The sequence below is a fragment of the Theropithecus gelada genome, chromosome 5 (genome assembly GCF_003255815.1).
Source record: "Theropithecus gelada isolate Dixy chromosome 5, Tgel_1.0, whole genome shotgun sequence".
Lineage (NCBI taxonomy): Eukaryota > Metazoa > Chordata > Mammalia > Primates > Cercopithecidae > Theropithecus > Theropithecus gelada.
Genome location: NC_037672.1, coordinates 140,840,406 through 140,862,728, shown reverse-complemented (window position 1 = coordinate 140,862,728; position 22,323 = coordinate 140,840,406). Strand labels below are relative to the sequence as shown.

Below are 22,323 nucleotides of genomic sequence, written 5' to 3'. Positions count from 1 at the left end.
TACAATATATATTTAGCTCTCTATTGTTAAACTTTCAGAAACCCGACTTTCAGCCTCTCTCTCAGAAACTTCCTGCATAATAACTACTCCTGAATTTACATGTCTTGCCTTTGGCTGTCCCCAAAACTTTGTCCCATATATCCAAATATCTGATGAGCTTTTTGCACTTGGACTTCTTACCATCACATCAAAGCCAAATTAAAACCAAACTCCCAAGCTATCTTCCTTCCTGGCTTCTCTAAATCGGCTATTGCTATATCTATACTGCCATACTACTGTACCTACACAACTCCTCCAGCTGCCCTGTTTGGGCTCTATGAGTCATTTTTTACAGTCCCCGTAACTCTCAGAGCTGGTCATCTCCTACAGCCTGATGGTTCTTACTTCAATTTTTCTTTAACCCATCTTTTCCCTTTCCACTGTCACTGTTTAATGCTTAAGCTCTTATTATTTCATGAAGCCTGTCAACATCCTCTCTGAAGAGCTCCTACCTGACATGTCTTTTTATCTACAACCCTTAGCACTGTGCCTGATGTATGGTTTGACTTCAAAGTAATTGCATATTGTGTAAATGAGAAAATAAACAGTTCTCTGTGAATAATTGATTTATGCATTCCAAAACACCAATTTGTACTTATTTTCTCCTGTGTGTCCAGTAAAATGTATGCATTGCATTGATATCAGTATAGCCTTAATGGGCCCAGTGTCTTGAGTGCCTAGTGCATGCCAGGCATTATGCTAATCATTTTCACCTTCACTATTCAATGTCTTCTTATTCCTTTACAAACCCAACTAAGACAAAAATAAGTTCATTGCTGTGGGATTTTGTTGTTTTCATTGTTCTGTCCTCAACACTTAGAAGAGGGAACAGCATATGCCAGATGATCAATAAATATTTATGCAATAATTGAATGGATGGCTTAGTCAATTATAATATTTCATCAATCATCCTTCAGACACCTAGAATATAACTTAGATCTACAAGAGAATTTTCCTAGTTGCAAACCTACAATTGCTATTTAAGTCCTATTAAATACCGTTGCTATTTAAATAAAGAAACTTATTATGACATAGTAATAAGCTTTAGTAGTATCTCTAGGAGGCCAGAGAGACAGAATGACAGGACATGCAGCAAGAAAGAATGCCAACAGCACTCTGTGGATGACCATTGCCACTAGGTACAGTTGTCCCTGGACACTAGATCTCTGCTCCCAATGTCCATGAAAACCAAGTGCCTCCACTGCAACCCTCACCAATATGGGCTCTATGCAGTTGACCTGCAGCCTCCTCATATTGTACACTTTTAAATCAAAGTCTCAAGCCACATTGGCAGAGCCTAAGTGACAAGCTTATGCCCTAGCTGTTAGAGAGGCTGCATAATGATATTTTCTAATTCTTTCCAGTAGATCAAGCTTGTCCAACCCATGGCCTATGGGCTACATGCAGTCCAGGATGGATTTGAATGTGGTCCAACACAAATTCGTAAACTTTCTTAAAACATGAGTTTTTTTGTCATTTTTTTAGCTCATCAACTATCGTTAGTGTAGTGTATTTTATGTGTGACCTAAGATAATTCTTCTTCTTCCAATGCGGCCCAGGGAAGCCAAAAGATTGGACACCCCTGCTATAGGAGATGGGACTCATCAAATCCTAAATCCTCCAATTATGGACAGGGAGTTCAAAAGCTGCAGAATAGTTACAAAACAAAATCATGTGACCTAATGAATACTACTGGCCAGAAAAAGCCAGTCCATCTTCTTAAGTACTGATTAATAGGTACTGATTCATAGGAATAAAAAAGGCACCAGAAGGGAATGGAGACCAAGTAGCCTCTGGTCATGACAGAATATTGATTAGTTTTAAAATATGGAAATATTTGTTGTTGTGTTTGTTTTCCCTCTGACTGAAATATTCTTTCTCCCATTCTCTAATCAAATACTACCCCTTTAGAAAAGCCTTTTCTACCCACTCTATATAAAATATCACCTTCTGATTCTCCCAGTTATGCTTTATCCAACTATCCCGATTTTTGCACAGCACTTTCACCATCAACTATATTATACATTATTTGCTTATTGGCCCACTGGAAAATAAGCTACACAAGAACAAGGATTTTTTTGATTTCACTGTTCTACCCTCCACACTACAAGAGTCAATAGCATATAACAGGTATTCAATAAATATTGGTGGAATAACTGAATGGATGATTTAATTAATTAATTATAACTTTTCATCAATCCTCCTTCAGAAACCTAGACTATAACTTAGACCTACAAGAGAATTCTGGAGTGCATTAACACATTTTTTATTAATTATCAAGCCAAACAAACTGAAAGGGTGCCTGAAATGTTTTTAGGTTACCAGAATTACTCTTTTTGTGGTAAATGCATGTAAGTATTTTGACAATCAGAAATCTTCCTGAATCTATTCTGAAGTGGTCTTGTCATGCCTTAGAAACAGTACATTTTACTAAAGAATACTGTTACAAATTTTCAAGAATGTACCATGCCCCGTGTAAGTTTCCTTCATTCTGCTTCCCCTAAGTCTACCTTCTTCTCCCTCCATATTAAAATGGCCCCTCTTTCTCTGCAGAAAGAATTCTACCCATCTCTCCTAGCCCAGTCATCCCAGGAAGTCTTCCTTTCTACTTATTTTGCTCCATTCATTTCTATCCACAATCATATTGCCCTTGTGTTGTAATTTAACAGTTTCATATACACGTCTTATTTTCTAGTTGGATTAGAGAATCCTGAAGGTCAATGCCCACACTAGGGAAATAAAAATGTATAAATATTATCTCTACTATTTAGAATTAGCCAGGCGTGGTAATGTCTGCCTGTAATCTCAGTTACTCAGGAGGCTGAGGCAGAAGAATCACTTGAACCTGGGAGGTGGAGGTTGCAGTGAGCTGAGACGGCGTTACTGCACTCCAGCCTGGGTGACAGAGCAAGACTCTGTCTAAATAAATAAATACAGCATTACAATAACACAGCTTTTCCAGATGTTTATTTCTGTAGTAAACCGGCAATTGCAATGGTAGCTCCTTCAAGATTTAAGCATTAGGAACTAAGCCAGCCCCAGAATCAAATAATATTGTCTTTGGCACAAATTTGCATTTAATTGGAATAAAATAACATTTTTAGCAGAGAGCAAGAAGTTGGTATTTGGGATCAATTTGTAGGATATGACCAATACATCAGGGAGCCATTTATCTCTTATTTGTGTTGCTTTATAGAGAAGGGGAAAGAGAAAATACTTTAATGAAAACTCTCTTCTGCTCTAGCATCACCATTAATTAGTTTGACTTCTGACAGATAGTCTTTTTTCTGGCCAATACATGTACTTACTACATTTTAGCCACTGGTATCTTTAGGCCAAAACCCCATTGAGTTGTTCCTTAGCTATTAATTTCTCTATTTCTAAGGTTAATGTGATTAAGGAATATTAATAAATAGAGCTTTAAAACATCTGCAGATGGTCTTCACCTTCTTGGATTCATCTAGAACTAGAAACAATTCCTACCAGCCTCTTTCTACTAACATACTTGGTTTAAAGTAGGATCCCCTTAAATGTTTTGAAACACAGAATATTTCTTATTTATCCCAGACCATGTTTATATTTCTCATTTCTCTAGGAAGTGAATTGATATGGTGCCTAACAGCAAGCATGTGGTCACAGAAAGCATTGATTAGCCAGTGATACCAGGTTACAGTGACTAAGGAGCTCATGCTTGAAAAGGATGATGCTTTCATATTTTCTTAACTTGCTCAAGGCATACTAAAATTTCAACAAAACGTAACAATAGTGTTGTTTGGTTTGAGGGCAGGCAAAATATAGGCAGATTGCAAAGGAATATGAAATGTGACAGGAAAGTGCTTTAAAAAGAAAAATGTTAAAATAAAAGAAGAGTTTCAAGTTCTAACACAGGCTGTTCTGATGAAACTAGCCACTTTTTAAAAGATGTATTAACCAGTCAGCAGTGAAAGCAAAGTCAAAAGAAGCAATATAGCCTGGCGTAAATCAATCCTCTGCTGTTTTAAAACCATGATGATTAGAACCCACATTTATTGAGCACCTCATTTGTGCCAGGCATTTGGTAGCATTATTTTCTTTGATTTTCACAACAATCCGATCGAGCACATAATGCTATTATCACATTTACTGATGAAGAAACTGAAGACCCATAATTTGCTCATGATCAAATGGCTCATAAGTGGCAGGCCTAGAACCTGGGTCCATGTGACTCAGGAGCCTATGCTCTTCATCACAAGACTACAAATTAGCTGTTTGGAATCTGGAAATGTTTCTGTCTCTAATTGTTAAACCCTTCTCACTGTGCATGTTTTTATTCAGAGGGTCTGATGTGCAATCGATTTTTCCTACTTTGCTTTTGAAGTGTTTGCATTGCATTGATCCCTAACCCACAGGAATGGCAGCTCAGAGTGAAAGAGCACTGGAGTAGCAGACTGCAAAACTGGCCTCACCACTCACCTGTGGGGACCTGGTCAAATTGCCTCATCCTCCTGAAACTGTTTGTCCAGTTATAAATTGAGACTAATATTTGCCATACTCTGTAATGGGTTTGTAGAATAAAACATGTGACAGTATATAAAAGAACTTTGAAAAAGACACAAAAAAAGTAAATATAAACTATTGCCAAGACACAAGATTTCAAAATCTAAAGGACTACATACATGAATAGTTAAAGTGTTTTCTAACTGTAAACAATATGGTCTTTTAAAAAAATAGCAGTAGGATTTGGGGCACGTTTATTTGTCTTATTTGTCTTATATTTTTCTGTATTTATCAGAATATCCACAATAGTATCAATAATGTTATTTTTTAAAGAGAGAGAAAACTACAGAGAGTAAACATGAAAATCAACATATGTATTTATCTTGCAGTTACACATCAGTGAGTTCCTGTAAGCCCAAGTAGGATTAAATCTCAGTGCTTGTTTTCTACAGATCCTTCTTTGCATCTATAGATCAGAACCTGCAGTGCGAAGGAGGGCTGAGGCCAGCTTTCCTCTTTCCATGCTCATGGTTCCCCTCACTTACTACCAAGGCCTTGCTCTTCCAAGGTTGACTCTAGAGAGAGAGGAGATAAGGTAGGCAGAGCACAGTCTAGTATAGAGAGTATCACTGCCATCTGCTCTTGGAGGTCCCTGGGTGGCAGCTCTTTAAAGGGGGACCCCTTCTTTACTTAGTGTTTTCATGGGTTCCTTGAAGATTCCTATCTTTGGAGCCTCCTTGTCTCTTACCACCTGTGCAACCCATGGGAATCTGGTGGTTGGCTCCCAGCTTCCTTTCTGCGGAAATCCTGTTGCCTCCTTAACTGGCCCTATTGGACGGATGACCCACCTCTAGTCCATACACCTGCTTTCTTTGTCCTGCTCTTCACAGCTACTCTATTGCTTCCCAATGCAGCGCTCTCCACTCACCCCTTTACCCTGCCAATCTTTTTTGGAAATGAGTAAGTCACACAGACTCCAACTGTAGAAGGAGATGTCAAGCTCTCCAGGAGGTCCCCTAAAGCCCTGTAGGCTGGAGGTCAAGGCTGTAGCCCCATCTCATACCCATACCCTTTTTGGTGATAATAGGGATTTCCACCACATCATCAGCTTTTTCTAAAGTATTCTCTTCACAAATTCTTTTTCTTGTCCACATGCTGCCCCATTTTGATATGCTTGATCTGATTAAGGGGTCCAGTAACTGTGGAACTGGTTAGTAAAGCTCTATTTGATAAAATTTATACACAGTCACTTTGGTATCTGATATCTATCATACTGGCCCATCAGTTGAAACTCAGTCATAAAGATTTCTACTTCAACATCTTTTCACAGGTGATTATTTGCAGCAACCACTCCACAGATGAGGGAGACCTTCTCCTGCTACCAATACACAAACCTTACACAGCCACAATAAGGGGCTGGGTTGATCTTTCAGAAAGAGGCCAGTGACTTGGTATGGACAAGAGGAAATAAGATAGAGCTCTTATATCCCTTGTCTATTGTCCTCTTCATGGGTAGTTTTTAAACATTAGAGTGTATAGGTTCAATGCATCATACTATGTCCTGAAAGTGATAAAATAAGTAAATATAATGTCGGTATTATCTTCAAGGAACTTCCAGACTAATATGAGATCAAATGGATGCTCAAATAATACAAACGAGTAAGTTAAGGGCAGAGAAAAAACTGAGGAGGCAGAGAGAGTGGAAGTGAACAAGACAGGCAGGGAGAAAAGGATAGAGGTGTTGAGTATGACCTGAATTTAAAACTACCAAGCTCTGGCTCTTTGGAACCCTGATGCACAAGACCCTTTGGGAACAGGAGGCATCTGGCTCCCTCTAGATTAAGCAGGGGGAATAGGGGTTAAGATGACACCCATGACATCCTCTAGCAAAGCAAAGAACATTTCCTCTCTCCACCAAAAAATAAAATAAAATAAAACAAGAGTATGTTTTGAAACCCCTGATTTCAGAAGCAAAATGCACACCTTGATCATTGACTTTTGCCATCAAATACTCCAGCTGACTTTTCCTTTGCCCCTATCAATTACAGGAGGAAATAAACTAACAAATCAACCTTTCCATCTAAACTGGGCTTGGATTTGTTTGGAGAAAGAGTACTATATTGTGGATGAAGACTCCACATTCTTAGAAGTGACACTTACACGCAGAGGATACCTTGGAGAAACATCATTTATCAGTAAGTAACTTTGGATTGGTTGTTGGTAAAACGTCATGGAAACATGAAATCTAGGACTAAACCTAATTATAAGAAAGTATACTGAAAGAGAATAAATAACTGGTTTGGAGAAATCTCTAAAAAAGTGTCTGTGAAATTATGCGTTGGTTTTTGCTCCATGTGAGTTATGGGGCTTAGATATATCAATTTTTATCATCCTTTCCCTGTTTTTCTCTTTCTAGCAAGTTACATCTTTCTCTCTTTTATAACTCACCAGTCCCCAGGAAAATTAAGACAGTTCATAGCCATCCCACAATCTTCAAGTCACTCAATTTCCTTCAAAGTTGTTTTAAGCATATATTTTTAGCCTTAGTTCTAGCTATTTCTTTTGAAAAATTATTTATGAGTACATGATCCATTACTGTGTTTAGTTCTATATATTTCTTTTGATTATGTATAATTGTTTTAACCTTGCTAGTAGGTTATAAATTCCTTGAGGACATGTACTATGTCGAATTTCTTTATGTTCTACAAGGACCTAGTACAGATATATGTCTTCTTGGAGTAAACACATACATAGTGCGTGCATAATATATCTCATTATCATCATTAATAATTAACAGTAGTTGTTCTAATAAGGCATTGCATTTTCATAACATCTTTAGCTGCCAGAACTTTCAGAGATCATTTTGCCTTTATTTACATAATCTATTAAGAAGACAGATAGGAGTATATTGTCTTCATTTTATAAATAAGCATTGAGTTTCCCTGACATGCAGGACCCCAGAGCTCAGGTAGTATATCAAAACTGTTGGAGAGAAGCCAGGGAAGAAATGAGCTGGGGAGAAAACAAGCAATCAAGAAAAGGCAGACTTTCCCTAGTCTCCGCTCCAGGCCCAGAGCTCCTAAAATAGGACTGTTCTCCTAGGAGAAGGGGTCAGCCAAAGATCACCCTGATTTCTGGGTGGCCCTCAGCCTTGGCCTACATTCCAGGTTACTACATCAACACATGGTAGAACTCGCTGCCAGGAATGTCAGCTGAAATACGCCTCCCTCCTCTTGTCAGGCCCTACTTCCACAATTCTTTATCTCAAGGCCTTCTTGTGAGTTTGGGTTAAAATGTCAAGAAGCATTTTTATATCCTGACCCAAGAAAAAAAAGTTCATCTGCTCAGAACCATTTCAATGTTTGCCCTAACTGAACCCTTTGGAAATCCTTCTGGCCACCCTGTCCAAAGCAGCAGCCCTGCCATACTCTATCTCCATGCACTGCTGTATGGTTCTTCATAGCACTTACCATAATTGGCATGGATCATGTGTCTATTTGTCTTCCCAAGTAGATTTCAGCTTTATAAGGTCAGGAACTACATCTTGGGTTATGTCCAACCTCAAGAACAGCATGGGGCATATGGTAGTCACCAATATTTGTTGTTAAGTAAACTACAGCCAGGCCTTTTGTTTGGTAAATACTCTTTAAAAGCACAATGCTACTCAACATCACAGACAGGAACCTCTAAAGCATCTCACTCAGACAATCCAGAAAGTCCTTCTGATGCCCCCGCTTACTCCACCCCAGGCTAATAGTCGAACCACAAGATCCAGAAGAAAAAAACAAAATGGTAGAGTTTGACTTCCTGCTCTGTCACTTACTCTTTTTTGTGACTTTCAAAAGAGTTCAGTTTCCTTACGTGTAAGTAAATTATCCACCTCACGATGTGTTTAAGGGGAATTTGTAATAATGATTATAAATCAATCTAGCACGGTTCTTGGCATACCGCCAATGCTCAATAAGTGATAAATACCATTCCGTGGCACTCATCAAACACAAGTAAAATCACCTGTTTATCTGTTTGCCTCTTCCAAAATTGAAAACCTCTTGAGGGTAGCAGTGGCTGTGCCTAATTCTGTGTGACATCCTCAGCACTTCACACAGAGACAATGTTCACCAAACATTAAGTAAACGCCATGTGCCTGCTTCATTCCTATAGCAGCGCCACTTAGCTCTATCTAAGCTTTGGCTGAGGATACCATTCACTCTTCTTTATGTTCTCCACTTCCAACATGTGGCCAAAGGAGGCTCTTCCTAAATACTGAACATTCACTCTCGGTCACAAAATTGATATTAATGCAGGCTTTCTTCAGCAGATTTGCAAAGGCAACACGAGCTATCCTACCTTTGAAATTATTTTCAGGCTCTATAGCTTCATGTGTCTTTTACAAGGTTTCAGATTATTTGAGAATGAGGCCAAGGAATTGCATGAGGGGGCTATTAATCTTATTTTATATCAAGTTTTCACCAGAGCTGGTGTCAAGTTACCGTATTTGATTTCACACATCCACACAACTGCAGAATGTAACTAACCCTTATATTGAGACCTACAGTGGTGAGGCAGGGGTATTGTTTTCTTGGTGTGTTAAAATCAAGACCAAACAATATTAGAATGCTGCTTGAACACTTTGGGTTAAGAGGAAGGTCTGTTTAGTCTTGATGGGATAGCATCTTTCATCTTTGTATCTCACATTGGATATTTTAACACTATTTTGTTGTTGTTGTTTAGTATCTTCAGTAAGTTACTAATTACTATTTCCTAACAGAGCTCAAATCTCTCACCTCTCTCCATTTTCACCAACATTGCACTAATTGCCTGAAAAATTCCTAAGCATTCTCTTACAATCAAAAAATCACTAAACATATGAGGAAACAAGACACCATGAGTAAGAATCAGCAAGAGAAAACAACCTTTGGGGTCATTCTTCCAAAGACTGCAGAAATTGAAATTATCAGATACAAAATGTTCACTCAAAAATTTTTTATTGAATACCTACTACATGCCATGTACTGTCCTAATTCCCAGGAATTCATCAGTGAACACAATGGTCAAAGATCTCTACCTCCATAGAGCTCATATTCTACTATCTTTCTCTTGAGACTATGAACTTTCTGGGGGCTGGGACAATTTTTTATTCATCTCTGAATCCCCAGCATCTGGTAGAGTTTGGCACATCAGAGGATCTCAATAAGCATGTGCTAGAATAAATAAGTTAAATAAGACTGTTCTCTGTTCTTTCTGTCAACCCCCTTTCCATGTTTTCTTCTCAATTCTATTCAATTCTGCTTACTTATACTCTCTTAGCCAAGAAAGATCATTTACAGGTGTCTTTTGGGAGCATTAAAAGAAACAATTTCTATGTTATCTACTTTTGTTAACAATAGAAACCACTTTGAAAGGAGACTATGCCTTCAGTCACTTGACTTTATATTTATAGGTTTTTTTATTTTTATTCAGGCATTGGTACCAAAGATGAAACTGCAAAAAGAGACAAAGATTTCAAATGGAAGACCAATAAACAGGTCCAATTCAATCCTGGACAGACTACAGCCACATGGAGGGTGAGAATCATACCTGACAATGAATATGAGACTTCAGAGACCTTCCAGATCATTCTGTCGGAACCTCTCATGGCTGTACTGGAGTTTCCCGAAATGGCAACGGTTGAAATTGTGGACCCTGGAGATGGTATGTGATACTGATTGATTTGCTTTATTAACCAGTACAGGTTCTTGGCTCCATTTCCAGCATTCACACTTCCCTCAGGCTCTGTAAGCCACTAGATGTGTTCATATCCATTTAGGATTTAAAGTGAAGTAAATTACTTTATAGACAATAATTTTTCGTTTGCTCTCAGGATTTTTGAAAGAGAATACAGGAGGATTAAAATACGGAGGATCTGTACCAGCATTCCTGTAATATATATACAAGATCTTACTGCAGGCTTTCTACACACCATAGGTACCAAGCAGCTCTGCTCCCAGATGGCTAATCCTCAGGGTTCATTCCAGGGCCACCATCTTTTCACAGCCAGATTAAATGAGAACTTAGATATCCATTGTCCTAGATGTGGCTCCTGGAGCCAACTCATTTGTTTCAACATGTGTTCCCTGAAGTTCTGTTATTATTGTACATAATGTCCTTGAATTCACTGGTTCGTTTTATGCATTCATTCTTTCAGCAAATATCTCCCCAGATAAATTAAAAGGAAAAAAAAAAATCTAAGCAGTAATTATACTGCTTGCTGCCCCTTTTTTGGAAGTAGAAGAATATTCCCTAAAGGGGGGTGGGGATTAGTGTTCATCTTTGAATTTCAATTAAGTACATTGATTACACACAGTAGTTAAAAGAGGTCATGTAGCACCTGGAAGTGCGTAGCTTACAACCAGGGAGCAGGCCTTAAGTTCCACAAGACTCAGTGAAGAATCCCTGCATTAGCATGCTCTGAACTACATAAGAGAACGTTAGTGTAATAGACATCTACAGGGGATGGAAAGCTTTCCATGGTCAAACAAGTCTAGGAACTATTTCAAACTTCATCCCTCTTTTTAGGCATCATAATTCATGTTAGCATATTTAAGATTCTGAGAAACTCTCCTATAAGGAAACTGATTTAGTTTAGTTTAGTTTTGTTAGTTTGAACTGTGGATTTTTTTTTTTTTTCATCATCTCCAAGGAATGTCTTTTAAAATCTCTAAGTTCCAGTTTTCTTAAAACATAATTTGAGAAGTAGTGTTCATATGCTCTGCACTTTGGCAGGTACAAAATAAGTAGAAAACATTGCCCCCACCACCTAATGAACAAGGTATCAGACCAGTTTTGTTGAGAACAACACTTCGATACATGAATCAGTTATGAAGTAAATGTAAGACACATGGGAGAAACACTAAGAGTTCAAGGAGAAGAATATAGGTCATCATGGTCCCAAGTAATTAAGGCTCATGAAAGAGGCAGGGTTTGAGCTGAATCTTGAAAAATAAATGGGATTTTGATTAGAAGAGCAGATAGAAACAGGCTCTCCAGATTGGAAAAAACAGAGAGCATGACTGAATAACTTAGTCCTATTGTATCAATTTTTTTCATACGACATTGATAACTTTAATTTACTTTTAGCTTCTTCCATGATGCCAACGTTTTGAATTGAAAGATGTCAAGATAGTAGACTACCATATAGGTAAAATGGAGGAAAGAAAATTATCACTGGTCTTTTCTCCCTGTGCCTCAGGGCCAGTGTCTTCCTGGAGGTTGATACTTGTATCTGTTGAAGCTAATGTAGGCAGAAAAGTAAAAAAGAAAAAAATTTGTAATAGCTAGATAATTTAACATTGAATTCTGAATTATCATTTAGTAATAGTTCCAAAATGAAAAAAAAAAAAAAATGGTGATTGCCAGCTGGGTGCAGTGGCTCATTCCTGTAATCTCAGCACTTTGGGAGGCTGAGACAGGCAGATCACTTGAGTCCAGGAGTTCGAGACCAGCCTGGCCAACGTGGTGAAACCCTGTCTCAACTAAAAATACAAAATTTAGCCAGACCTGGTAGCGCATGCCTGTAATCCCAGCTACTCAAGAGGCTGAGGCATGAGAATTGCTTGAACCCAGGAGGCAAAGGTTTCAGTGAGCTGAGATCACGAAATTGCATTCCTCCAGCCTGGGTGATAGAACAAGATCCTGTCTCAAAAAAATACATATGTATATATGATTGCCTACAATCTTTTCCCTTTTAGCTTGCATCACTAAAAGGAAGAATCTAGGTGTATATATAACATAAGGAAAAGAACTGAGGAAATAAAATGTGGTTTCATAGATAGTTACTGCAGTTATCCACTTCACACTATGAGTTGGAACAACCTCCTCTAAAATTTTATTTGTAAACAAACACCTATATTTTAATTGCACAATGCATGCTTAATAAAAAGCCTTAGAAAACATCTAAAATCTCTCCCCGCCAAAATAGTACACATAATTCCATCAACAAGACATGACATGACCAATATTCATATGGATATTTCAGTGAATGTTTCAATGATGTCTAGGTGTATGCACACACACACATACACACACACACACAAACGTGTGTGCACATATACACAACTCAGTAAATTTCAGCAGTAATATGATCTTTAAAATTGAGGGAAGGACCTGTAGTTTATTTTTCTCAGCCTATTAAATGACCAGCACAGTGTCTGCTTAATAAATATTAAATAAGCAGTTTGTTGAATGAAGCGTGAAAACAGTTTTCTTCATTAATGAATTAGATTACTTCATTGTCAAAATATTTTAAAATAAACAGTAAAAGTAAAGCAAGGACAGAAATATGTGATCTCCATTGAGAAGACTTAAACTTTGATCTCAGAAGAAAAAAAAGACATGAAATTGCTGCAGGATTTTTGTTTTCCTTTTTAATGCTGGCTATCCTTTTTAACCTTTCAAAAGAGGTCTCCTAAACCCAAATCCACTGCCTCTCCAGCTCCACTCAATAATAAATAATGTTTCCCATTCTCACTACATTTAATGCAGTTAATCTTGTTGGAAAATATAAGGGTCAAAGACTTTGTACATTTCTGCTCAGGTGTGTTCAAATATCACCGATCAAATCTAAATCTTGGTGAAAAGTCTTCTGCTGTCTTTTCTAGAATCAACAGTTTATATTCCAGAGGCAGAATACAAAATAGAAGAGGACGTTGGGGAACTTTTGATTCCAGTAAGACGATCTGGAGATGCAAGCCAGGAACTAATCGTCATTTGCTCCACACGTCAAGGTATGAGGCTCTGTGGGGTCCTGTTTGCAGGAATAAGATGATGAGAACAGGACTGTGGTAATGCTGGGAGTAGCACAGGGGGTGAGCAAAGCAGAGTTAAGATGCTGGATGCGTGGGCCCCTCATCATGCACGCCCTGCTGCAAACCCCCTTTGCTGACTCTGTGCAGGTGCCCTACTGTTCTTAGCCGGTCTCCTCAACCAGGGATAACACTTTATTCAAAATTGGGATTAAAATAACTATTTTAACTACCCCACAAAGGGGCTAGTCAAATGAGACATTTGTGAAAGTCAGATGAAACATCTTGTGTCAAAAGAGTTTATATATGCTGGTCAAAAAATTATAAATTAAAGATTCTTATTTGTAATAGTATTGCCTCTGGGCAATATTGTAAAATAGTCTGTATATACTACTCAGTTTCTCTTCTCCTCCTCTCTCCCTATCTCACAACCACAGATACCCCCCAACCATGAGTTCAGGCATCTTTGCAACCAAAACAAGATTCCATTCTTTTTGACCACCTCTATACAGCCAGATTTAGCTGTCTCATGTCTCATCCCCTCAGGATCATATTCTCTAACATCTCATTAGTAACTATGTAGAAAACGAAAATTGCAGAAATAAATGAAGACCACTCAAATGACAAGAAAACGCTATTTATTTAGAGCTTGCTGTAGTATGTCAGCCACCATCACTTGCATGTGGCAGAGACTCGCCAGCAGGCAGAAGCATGAGAAAGCTTTATAGTGGAAAAAGGAAAGGTATCAGGTATGCCCTGATTGGAAGCTGTTGGCCTGGGAATCTGGAGACTGGCCCAGTAGAAGCAGGCATCCTATATGATTGGTTAGGAGGGCATATTTGGCTCTCTCTGCTTGGTCTTAAATTAGAAGTGGGAGCAGAAATCAGGGAAACTGGCAGTTATTGAGTAAGTCTTGACCATTTGATTGCTGATTGCTACAGAGGTGGTGGCTTGGCTTCCTGGACTCATTGCTGCAGCTGTGGGTCGGAGTTCTCTTTTTATGTATGGTATGGCCATTGTCCTTCTGTATATTCAGTCTCTCAAAATCAGTGCTCCTATTTGTTGATATGTCAGCAAGAGAGAATTTATTCCTCCAGCTTTTCTTCCTCTCCCAAACAATGTTTTTGTTTTTTGGTTTTTTGTTTTTTAAGTAATACCCCCACATCAGTTTGTAAACACTGATGGTGCACTAATCATTTAGCAGGGGCAGGAAGTACCTTGGTAGATGGAAACTTTAATGGTAGGACCTTGAGATCCCCAGCAAAACACAGTGTAAAACTAGTTGCCTCCTTCACTTACCTGTAGCCATGTTTAGTATTTGTGAATTATTAGTAACATACAAAGCATGAGTCTGCTTTCCATTGCACTGTGTATGTAGCTCATGTTCATTTTATTTGTGAAAATAAATAATTGTTAAACATTTACCTTAACATGACTTCCAGAGAGTTTAAGTAACCGAATTGAACTTTCATCCTATACATGGTGAGTAGGTGAGGACAAATACCACAATGGCACACGATATGAGTATAAGAAGATTTACAACATTCATGTTTGTAATTGTGTTACTGGCCAGGTTCATTCTGCTTGTGCATAGCAAGCCAATCACTGTGGTGACAAGTTTTGCAAAAGAGAAAACAATTTCCTTCACAAGGCCACCATACAAAGATACAAGAGAACGAATCAAATTCATCTCTCTGAAAAGAGGGTTTGGGAGTACTTATGAAATAGAAAGCAGGGTCTTCTAAAGCATGGGGAAAGGTGATTGGCAAGTAGGAAAAGTGAGGCAATTGGGGCTTCTGTGCAAAACTAATCAAGCTACATGGTTCTTCATAGGACACGTATGCACAAAATGGCAGTGTTAGTATAATCTGAGGTTACAGCTTTTGGCCCTCTGACATAAGAAGATCACTCTTTGGGCACTGGAGCAGGCCCAGTTAAAGGGTCAGTGGTCTCAACAGCTTGAAATGGACAAGAGCTGCCCCCTAGTTCCTGAAAAACAATTTAAGCAACATTACTCTAGTGCCCCAGTCAGAGATGTTATCTATAAGGATGCTAGTGGGAGTTTAGTTATGTATTGTTTGGCTAAGTGATTTGCAAGTGGGAGCTTTTTGTTGTTGGTTTCTTGGTAGGTGGAGGGAGGATTTTGAGACAGGGTCTCACTCTATCACCCAGGCTGGAGTGCAGTGACTCCATCACAGCTCACTGCAGGATCAAACTCCTAGGCTCAAGCCATCCTTCCACCTCAGCCTCTGGAGTAGCTGGGACTACAGGCACCAACCAATATGCATGGCTAATTTTTAAATTTTTTTGTAGAGACGAAGTTCTCGCTATGTTGCCCAGGCTGGTCTCAAACTCCTGGCCTCAAGCGATTCTCCAGATTTGGCTTCCTAAGGTGCTGGGACTACAGGTGTGTGCCACCCTACTTGGCTGCTAAAGGGAGTTTTAAGATAAGCGATAAGTAAGCTGTTAAAAGCAAGCAAGGCAGGTTACATTTGGCAAACTTAATCAGCTTAGCCCTCAGTTTCAGTTCCAGCAAGATGTATGCAAGAGTCAAGATGCTACCATGCATACAGTGGCTTAGTGTTCCAGGAAGGGCCCCGGCCCTGTTATATCCTATTTTTTCTTTTTCCTTTCTTTTTTTTAACCACAAACATGAAAATACCTTCTTACATGGGGATCTGGGGGTCAAGGCTCAGGTGTCAAGCAGTCTGAGTTGTGCACCAGCTATGCAGGGAGTTTTCCAGGCATGCCAGCTTTCACATCTGGAAATCATGTGGGAAGTTGGATTACATAAGGGAATCCTATGAGAAGCTAAAGTTAGGTGTAGCCCTCCCACGTGGGGAAGCGGCACCGCCCCATCATAGCTGACTCCCTGCCAGACACTCTGAGCCTCCCTATTCATTTGGATGGTCCTTCTGCAGCATAGCTCTTCCCGAGGGAAGAACAGACAGACCCTCGGTGAATTCTTCCAGCTTAGCAATGACATATGATCTATCCAACTGGGCTATTCACCATCTCATCTCTTTCATTCACATTTAAGAGACCTTAGCACCATTGTCTGCTGGACACTTTGGTTGTAGACAGAGAATATGCCACTAATACAAGAAGAAGCCCAGCTTGAAGCCCAGAGCAAAGCATGAGTACACTTTCTACAATAGCTAGTCTGTCCAGCCTCAACCACACCCCCTAGCTCCCACGCACTTGCCCATTATTGCAAAACCCAAACTAGAGCCCCAATGCACCAGTGGAAGAAAGAATTTGGCACATCCTTTCAGTGATCAGCTAGCTAAGGAGAAAGGCCTCAAGGAGTACCTCACCTAGCTTGCTTTTTCTCCTCTTCACTTTTTCCTTCCCAAACAGAGGAAAACTAGCTTAAACACAAGAGTTGCTAACATTATATGGAGCTGGCTATATCTGGTGCTTTCAAGAGGAAATCTTAGTTAAAGAACAGGCAATAAGGCTGTCTCTGGATATATAGCCAAATGCAACAAACATGAAGATCTTGAAGATGCATTACAAAGGTTTGTCCTTGTAGTGGTTTTAAATATCTTAAAATAATCTGTTTACTGCCAAATCCTCTGTCTTCCAGGGCAGAGGAGAATTTATTCTTGTTCCTCTTCTCAACCTTGGCACCATTAATGTTCTGAATAACTATTTATTGTGGGGGCTGTCCTGTGCTTGGTAAAATGTTAAGCAGCATCCCTGCTCTCTATATACTAGACGCAAGTATCTAGCATCTAGATGCGTCCCCCACTTCCATCTGTGACCCCCAAAAATGTCACCAGACATTGCCAAGTGTCCCCAGCAGGTAAAATCAGCCCAACTCAAAACTATTGCTCTATAATGAAATGTTTTAAGCACAAAGATTCTTTAAGTAATGACTTGCAAATTAGACATTTCTTGGCCCTGTTTCATTCTTAAGAAAAATCTCATTCATCTTTTTCTTCTCATTAGTCACTCTCTTGTTAAAAAACTGCCTTCTTGGAAGGAACAGCCAATGAAGAGCAAACCACAGAACCAAAAACCAAATGAGTAGGAACAGCATTGAATCATCCTGTGGTTTTTGGTCAGGCCCAAGTCAAATATGTTGAGGTTTTCAACTACTCTATCCAGTTAAAAAGAACTGTGTAGTAAACCACAAGCCATGGACCCCGCCCCACTTCTCTGATTGGACTTTTTCTCTGGGTCATCTCCTAAGATGGAGGTAGAAAGCAGATTTTTTTTTTTTTTTTTTTTTTTGAGACGGAGTCTCGTTCTGTTGCCCAGGCTGGAGTGCAGTGGTGCAATCTCAGTTCACTGCAAGTTCCGCCTCCTGGGTTCATACTGTTCTCCGGCCTCAGCCTCCCATGTAGCTGGGGCTACAGGCGCCCGCCACCACGCCCGGCTATTTTTTTTTTTTTTTATTTTTTTTTTTTTTAGTAAAGACGGGGTTTGACCGTGTTAGCCAGGATGGTCTCGATCTCCTGATCTCATGATCCGTCCGCCTCAGCCTCCCAGAGTTCTGGGATTACAGGCGTGAGCCACCATGCCCGGCCAAAAGCGGCTAATTCTTAAAGGGTTCCAAGCATGTCCAGGTGAAAGACTTTCTTCTTTCTTTCCTTTTAAAAAAGATTCTCTGTGTTGATTTATTTAGTTGTAGGTGTGTTCATAGGTTATAGAGGTTAATACTTTGCATCTCAGACGGTTTGCGGGGATTATCATTTTCTGTTCCTGAAGTACAAATCGCATGGTTTAAAAGTTCCCTTACTGCAGGTTTTCTGGGGGTAAACTCTCACCATTTTCTGTTTATCAGAACCTGTCTTTATTTCAACTCCAGTCTCGAAATTCTAGGTTGGCAGTAATTCTCTCCCAGCATTTTAAAGTTATTATTCCAGCATATTCTGGCTTCCATTGTTAAGAAGTTTGTTTTTCATCTAAAAGTCGTCTTTGTAGAGATTTTTTTTCTATGCATCTAAAATCTTACATGTATTTGATCTGAATCTGTGAAAGATCTGAGGGCTTCGCTTGAAAATGTTTTCCTCCAAGAAAAGTTTGCTTCGCTTTCCAGGATTCAGAGGGTACTACTGCTCCAGACACACTCCTGCGGCCCTGTATCCTCAGGCGTAACCATAGCTTCCGGGTCAGCTCTGTGAGGTGCCCTGTGCCTAAGGCCTGTCTCCACCTGCAGTGGTGATAGTGCACTTGCTCTTGGGGGGATACCACCTTCTGAATGAGAATCCCTTCTGTGAGTTATGGGATTTCAGGTTGGGGGAGGGTTTTTACGGTTCGTTTTAGATATTTTTAATTTCAATTTTGTTTTGTTTGTGGGTTTTTTTTTTTTTTTTTTTTTTTACACTCGACGATATTCCCTACTTCCTATGAGAACAGAAAAGCCAGAATCATTATTTTTTCTAGTTGTTTTTTAATGTACAGGCATCCCAGAGTACCTGACTGGCCAGTCTGCTGGAAATAAAAGTCCCAAAGTCCCCTATAGATAGATGCTCCCAGGATGCTCCAGTCAAGCCTTTGCTACCCTCCTCCTCTCTCCTCTGGTTCTCCCATCCCCCTTGAATCATCAGCACTCCTGGGGCATGAAGTGACTTGTGCCTGGGGCTCCAAAAGCCTCCTGCTCCAACCAGCTGTTAGCTGCTGCACTTTAAAGAGGGTGATTGCTTGTCTTGCTGTCCTATTAAAATGTACATATTAAAAGAAAATCGTGTGTTTAAAAGAATTTATAATCAAGTCATCAAATAACTAAAGACAATGTGAGAAAGTAAAAAATGCCCCAGGCTGACTGTCAGGAGATGGGTCTTTGACTCTTTGGCTATCATGGGGCATTCTCTGCCTCAATTTTCTCATTGATAAAATGCCCTGGCCACCTCATAATCAAACATCATAATATAATGATTTAATTACCCTTTAGTGTAGTGCATTAATAGGACTTTCTCTCTGATTTTAACATTTATGATTTTTGTAAAGCAAGTGTAATATGTAGCCACAGAGACTGAGCCATAAATACTCTTTTGTAAATAAATAATTAATTTGTAAAGTAACTTCACAAATTCTCAGGCTGCCAGTGAGGTGAGGGAGGCCTGGACAGAGAAAATCGATGCCATCATCATCATGGATAGGGTGGTATGCTGGATCCAGCCAGTGACTGCTCCTGAAAGCTGATTCTGTGTACCTCTTCCCTACTCTGTGCTCAGTGACTTCACATTGATAGTTGAAGTTGGCTATGGTGGGAATATTAATACAACAAAAATCAGCAATTATTGCAAATCAGCTTTCATGTGCCTTGTTTGGAGAGCACATCGCCATGCTAAGGGAAGGAACTCCTAGGTTAACATGAAATGAATCTTTGGTTCTAACCCTTAATTTTGGAGAACTAAACCCATACCCATTAAAACTGTCATCCATCATGCCTCATAATCTACCCCTGCAAAAAAATGAATCTTCTGTAATATTTCTCACAAAGATGCTATGCACTACCACTGGTCAAGCCACCCAAACAAGGCTTGAGACCCAATAAGTGTCTTTGATACCAACCTGGAAATCATACATTTATACCCCTTGAAGCCTCTTCACTGTTAAATACGGGATATATACAGACCATCGCCAGGGACCTTATCTTTTATCTCAGAATATACTTGATGTTTTCAGAACAGAATTTTTCCAGTCCTGAGGATTCTTAACTTGCTACAGATAAAATATTGTTTGTTTTTTACGTAAATGAATGTCAGTATTCACATTCTTAACTATTGAATATAACTGCTGAAAGAGTTGCCCAAAGTAAATTTTCTAGAATCCTAAAAGGAATGTTCCACTTAGATCAACTGAATTTTTTTTATTAAATACAATTTACTTAGACAACTTTTTTCACCAGCTCTTGTTTAAAAATCTTGCTAAAACATATTGTCTTGATTTCCGCTTTAGAAAAGTTCAATTGCCAAATGATTTTCAAGAAGTATTATATTTCAGTCTTTCATTTAACCCAGAAATCAACCTACTTAAATGTCATATCTATGTTGACCAGTGGATTGGTCAAATATAAAAAAAAATTTAACAGAAAAAGAAAAAATCTCAATTGCTTTTGTTTCATGAACTACAAATAAATCATTATTTGAATATTCGTTAGGTGGTATATATTGAGAAAGAGGTTTAATACAGATAGTTATATTCAGTGAAGACAGTGTTAGTTACCATGCAAGTCTAGTGTGTACAGTATCTGCTTTTGACATTTTTCTCGAGGAGTTAACATGCAGTTTCTGACAAGGTTCTTTGTCATATTGCCCGTCAACCAACATAATGCACACTTGATGGCTAGGCAAAATTGAGAACTGTGTTCTCCAAGGTATAGTTCTTTTTAAACATCTGGCTCTTTAAAAAGACATTCCAAAAGTTGTTTGCTATTTAATCAGATTGTTGTAAGAGCTTAAGACCTTTTCCCTTTGTCTGTGTGCCCGGGAACACAGAAAGTCTCCCTGACAGTGTATCATCTCATCTTGAGAGCCTTTCTATATTGCTAGCCACTTACCTCTTTCCCCATTTAACTGGAGAGTGCCTGTCTTAGGCATTCAGTGATAGCACTATGTCTCACATCCCAAGAGCCAGCCTATCCTGGTTGACTTGAGCGTGGAGAACTTTTTCATGCATAGGTTTCCCCAGAGAAGGAATCTCATGAAATAATAAGGTTTCAAAGCATAGACTACCACTGAAACTCAGCTAGCCTCCCCACCAAGTGATAGTCCCCCTTGTGCCTGTCCATTTTGATCAGTTTCTGCCCTCTGACCTAGCAAACACATTTTATTCTCATCAACTCTCCAGCTCTAACAATTTTTATGATTCCAGAATAACAAAACAGTCCATTTGTTACTTCCGAATAATTCTAAAATTTTTGTTCTTTCAAATAAAAAACCATTCTGAAATACTTTGTGAGTCAGTGCCCTTTCGAGCAAAGCATCTGAAGTCAGTTGGAGACCACTGTCATTTTTTAGCAACTTAGATCTATACAGGCAACATGCAGTGATGGACACCAACTTGTACTGATGTTTAGATGACAGTGGGCATTGGGGTCATCATGCATATATGCATGTACCATAGCTATAAGCTATGGAGCATCCAGTCCAGAATCTCACTATCATCTCCTTATTGCTTCTTATTAAAGTGAGGTATGGTGGGAAATATTTATACTTTTCAAAAACTTCCTATCTGGTATAATAGGTTACTATTTAGTAGTCTTTGTTCTGCCTAAATCTGGTCTGCCTAAATCATTTAAATTACAATGAATACTTTTCAGTCTTTTAGCCCTAAGCCTATGTGTTACTGTTTTAAAACTGCAAAAATGCATCAAAACCTAGGAATCCTACTCCTAAGTATTTATTCTAGAAAAAAAAAATTGGGGGGTTGGTGCAAAAGTAATTGTGGTTATTGCTATTAAAAGTAATGGGAAAACCGCAGTTGCTTTTGCACCAACCCATATATACCCACTCAAAGACTCGTACTTGAATATTCATAGAAACATTACTCACAATTGCCAAGAACTAGAAATAACCCAAATTATCAACCAGTAAATGGATAACCAAACTGTGGTATAGCCACACAGTGGGAAACAGTAGTCAGCAATAAAAGGGAAAACATGTCACGGTACATGGATGAATCTCAAAAGCATTGTGCTAAATGAAAGAATCAAAACATATGCTTCATTTGTATGAAATTTCTCATAAAGGCAAATAAATCTATAATGACGCAAAGCAGATTTGTGATTTCCAAGGCCTGAGAGACAGGGAAGGAGATGGATTGCAAGAAACACAAGTCAACTTTTGTGGATGGATAGAAACATTTTATGATTGTGGTGGTGGTCACATGATTATATGCATTTGTCAAAACTCTTCAAACTGTGCATTTACGTTGATGAATCTTAATGTAAGTAAATTATTAAAATAACATTTAAAACACACTGATTCTAAACTGAAATCCCCTAATCAATCTTGCACTCCTTGTAAAATAAGATATAATTTTCTGGCTGTATTATGGTGTGATACAAAGAACT

At 38.9% G+C, this 22,323-nt stretch overlaps 1 protein-coding gene across 1 annotated transcript in view; it reads left to right on the top strand.

Moving 5' to 3' along the window:
- The window catches only part of FREM3 (FRAS1 related extracellular matrix 3), a 107,056-nt gene that overhangs the window by 57,866 nt on the left and 26,867 nt on the right, over positions 1 to 22,323 (top strand). The window contains exons 3-5 of the mRNA XM_025386233.1: positions 6,564 to 6,710; positions 9,976 to 10,206; positions 13,152 to 13,277. Coding sequence (XP_025242018.1) covers positions 6,564 to 6,710; positions 9,976 to 10,206; positions 13,152 to 13,277 — 504 coding nt within the window. The remainder of the gene's footprint in view (positions 1 to 6,563; positions 6,711 to 9,975; positions 10,207 to 13,151; positions 13,278 to 22,323) is intronic.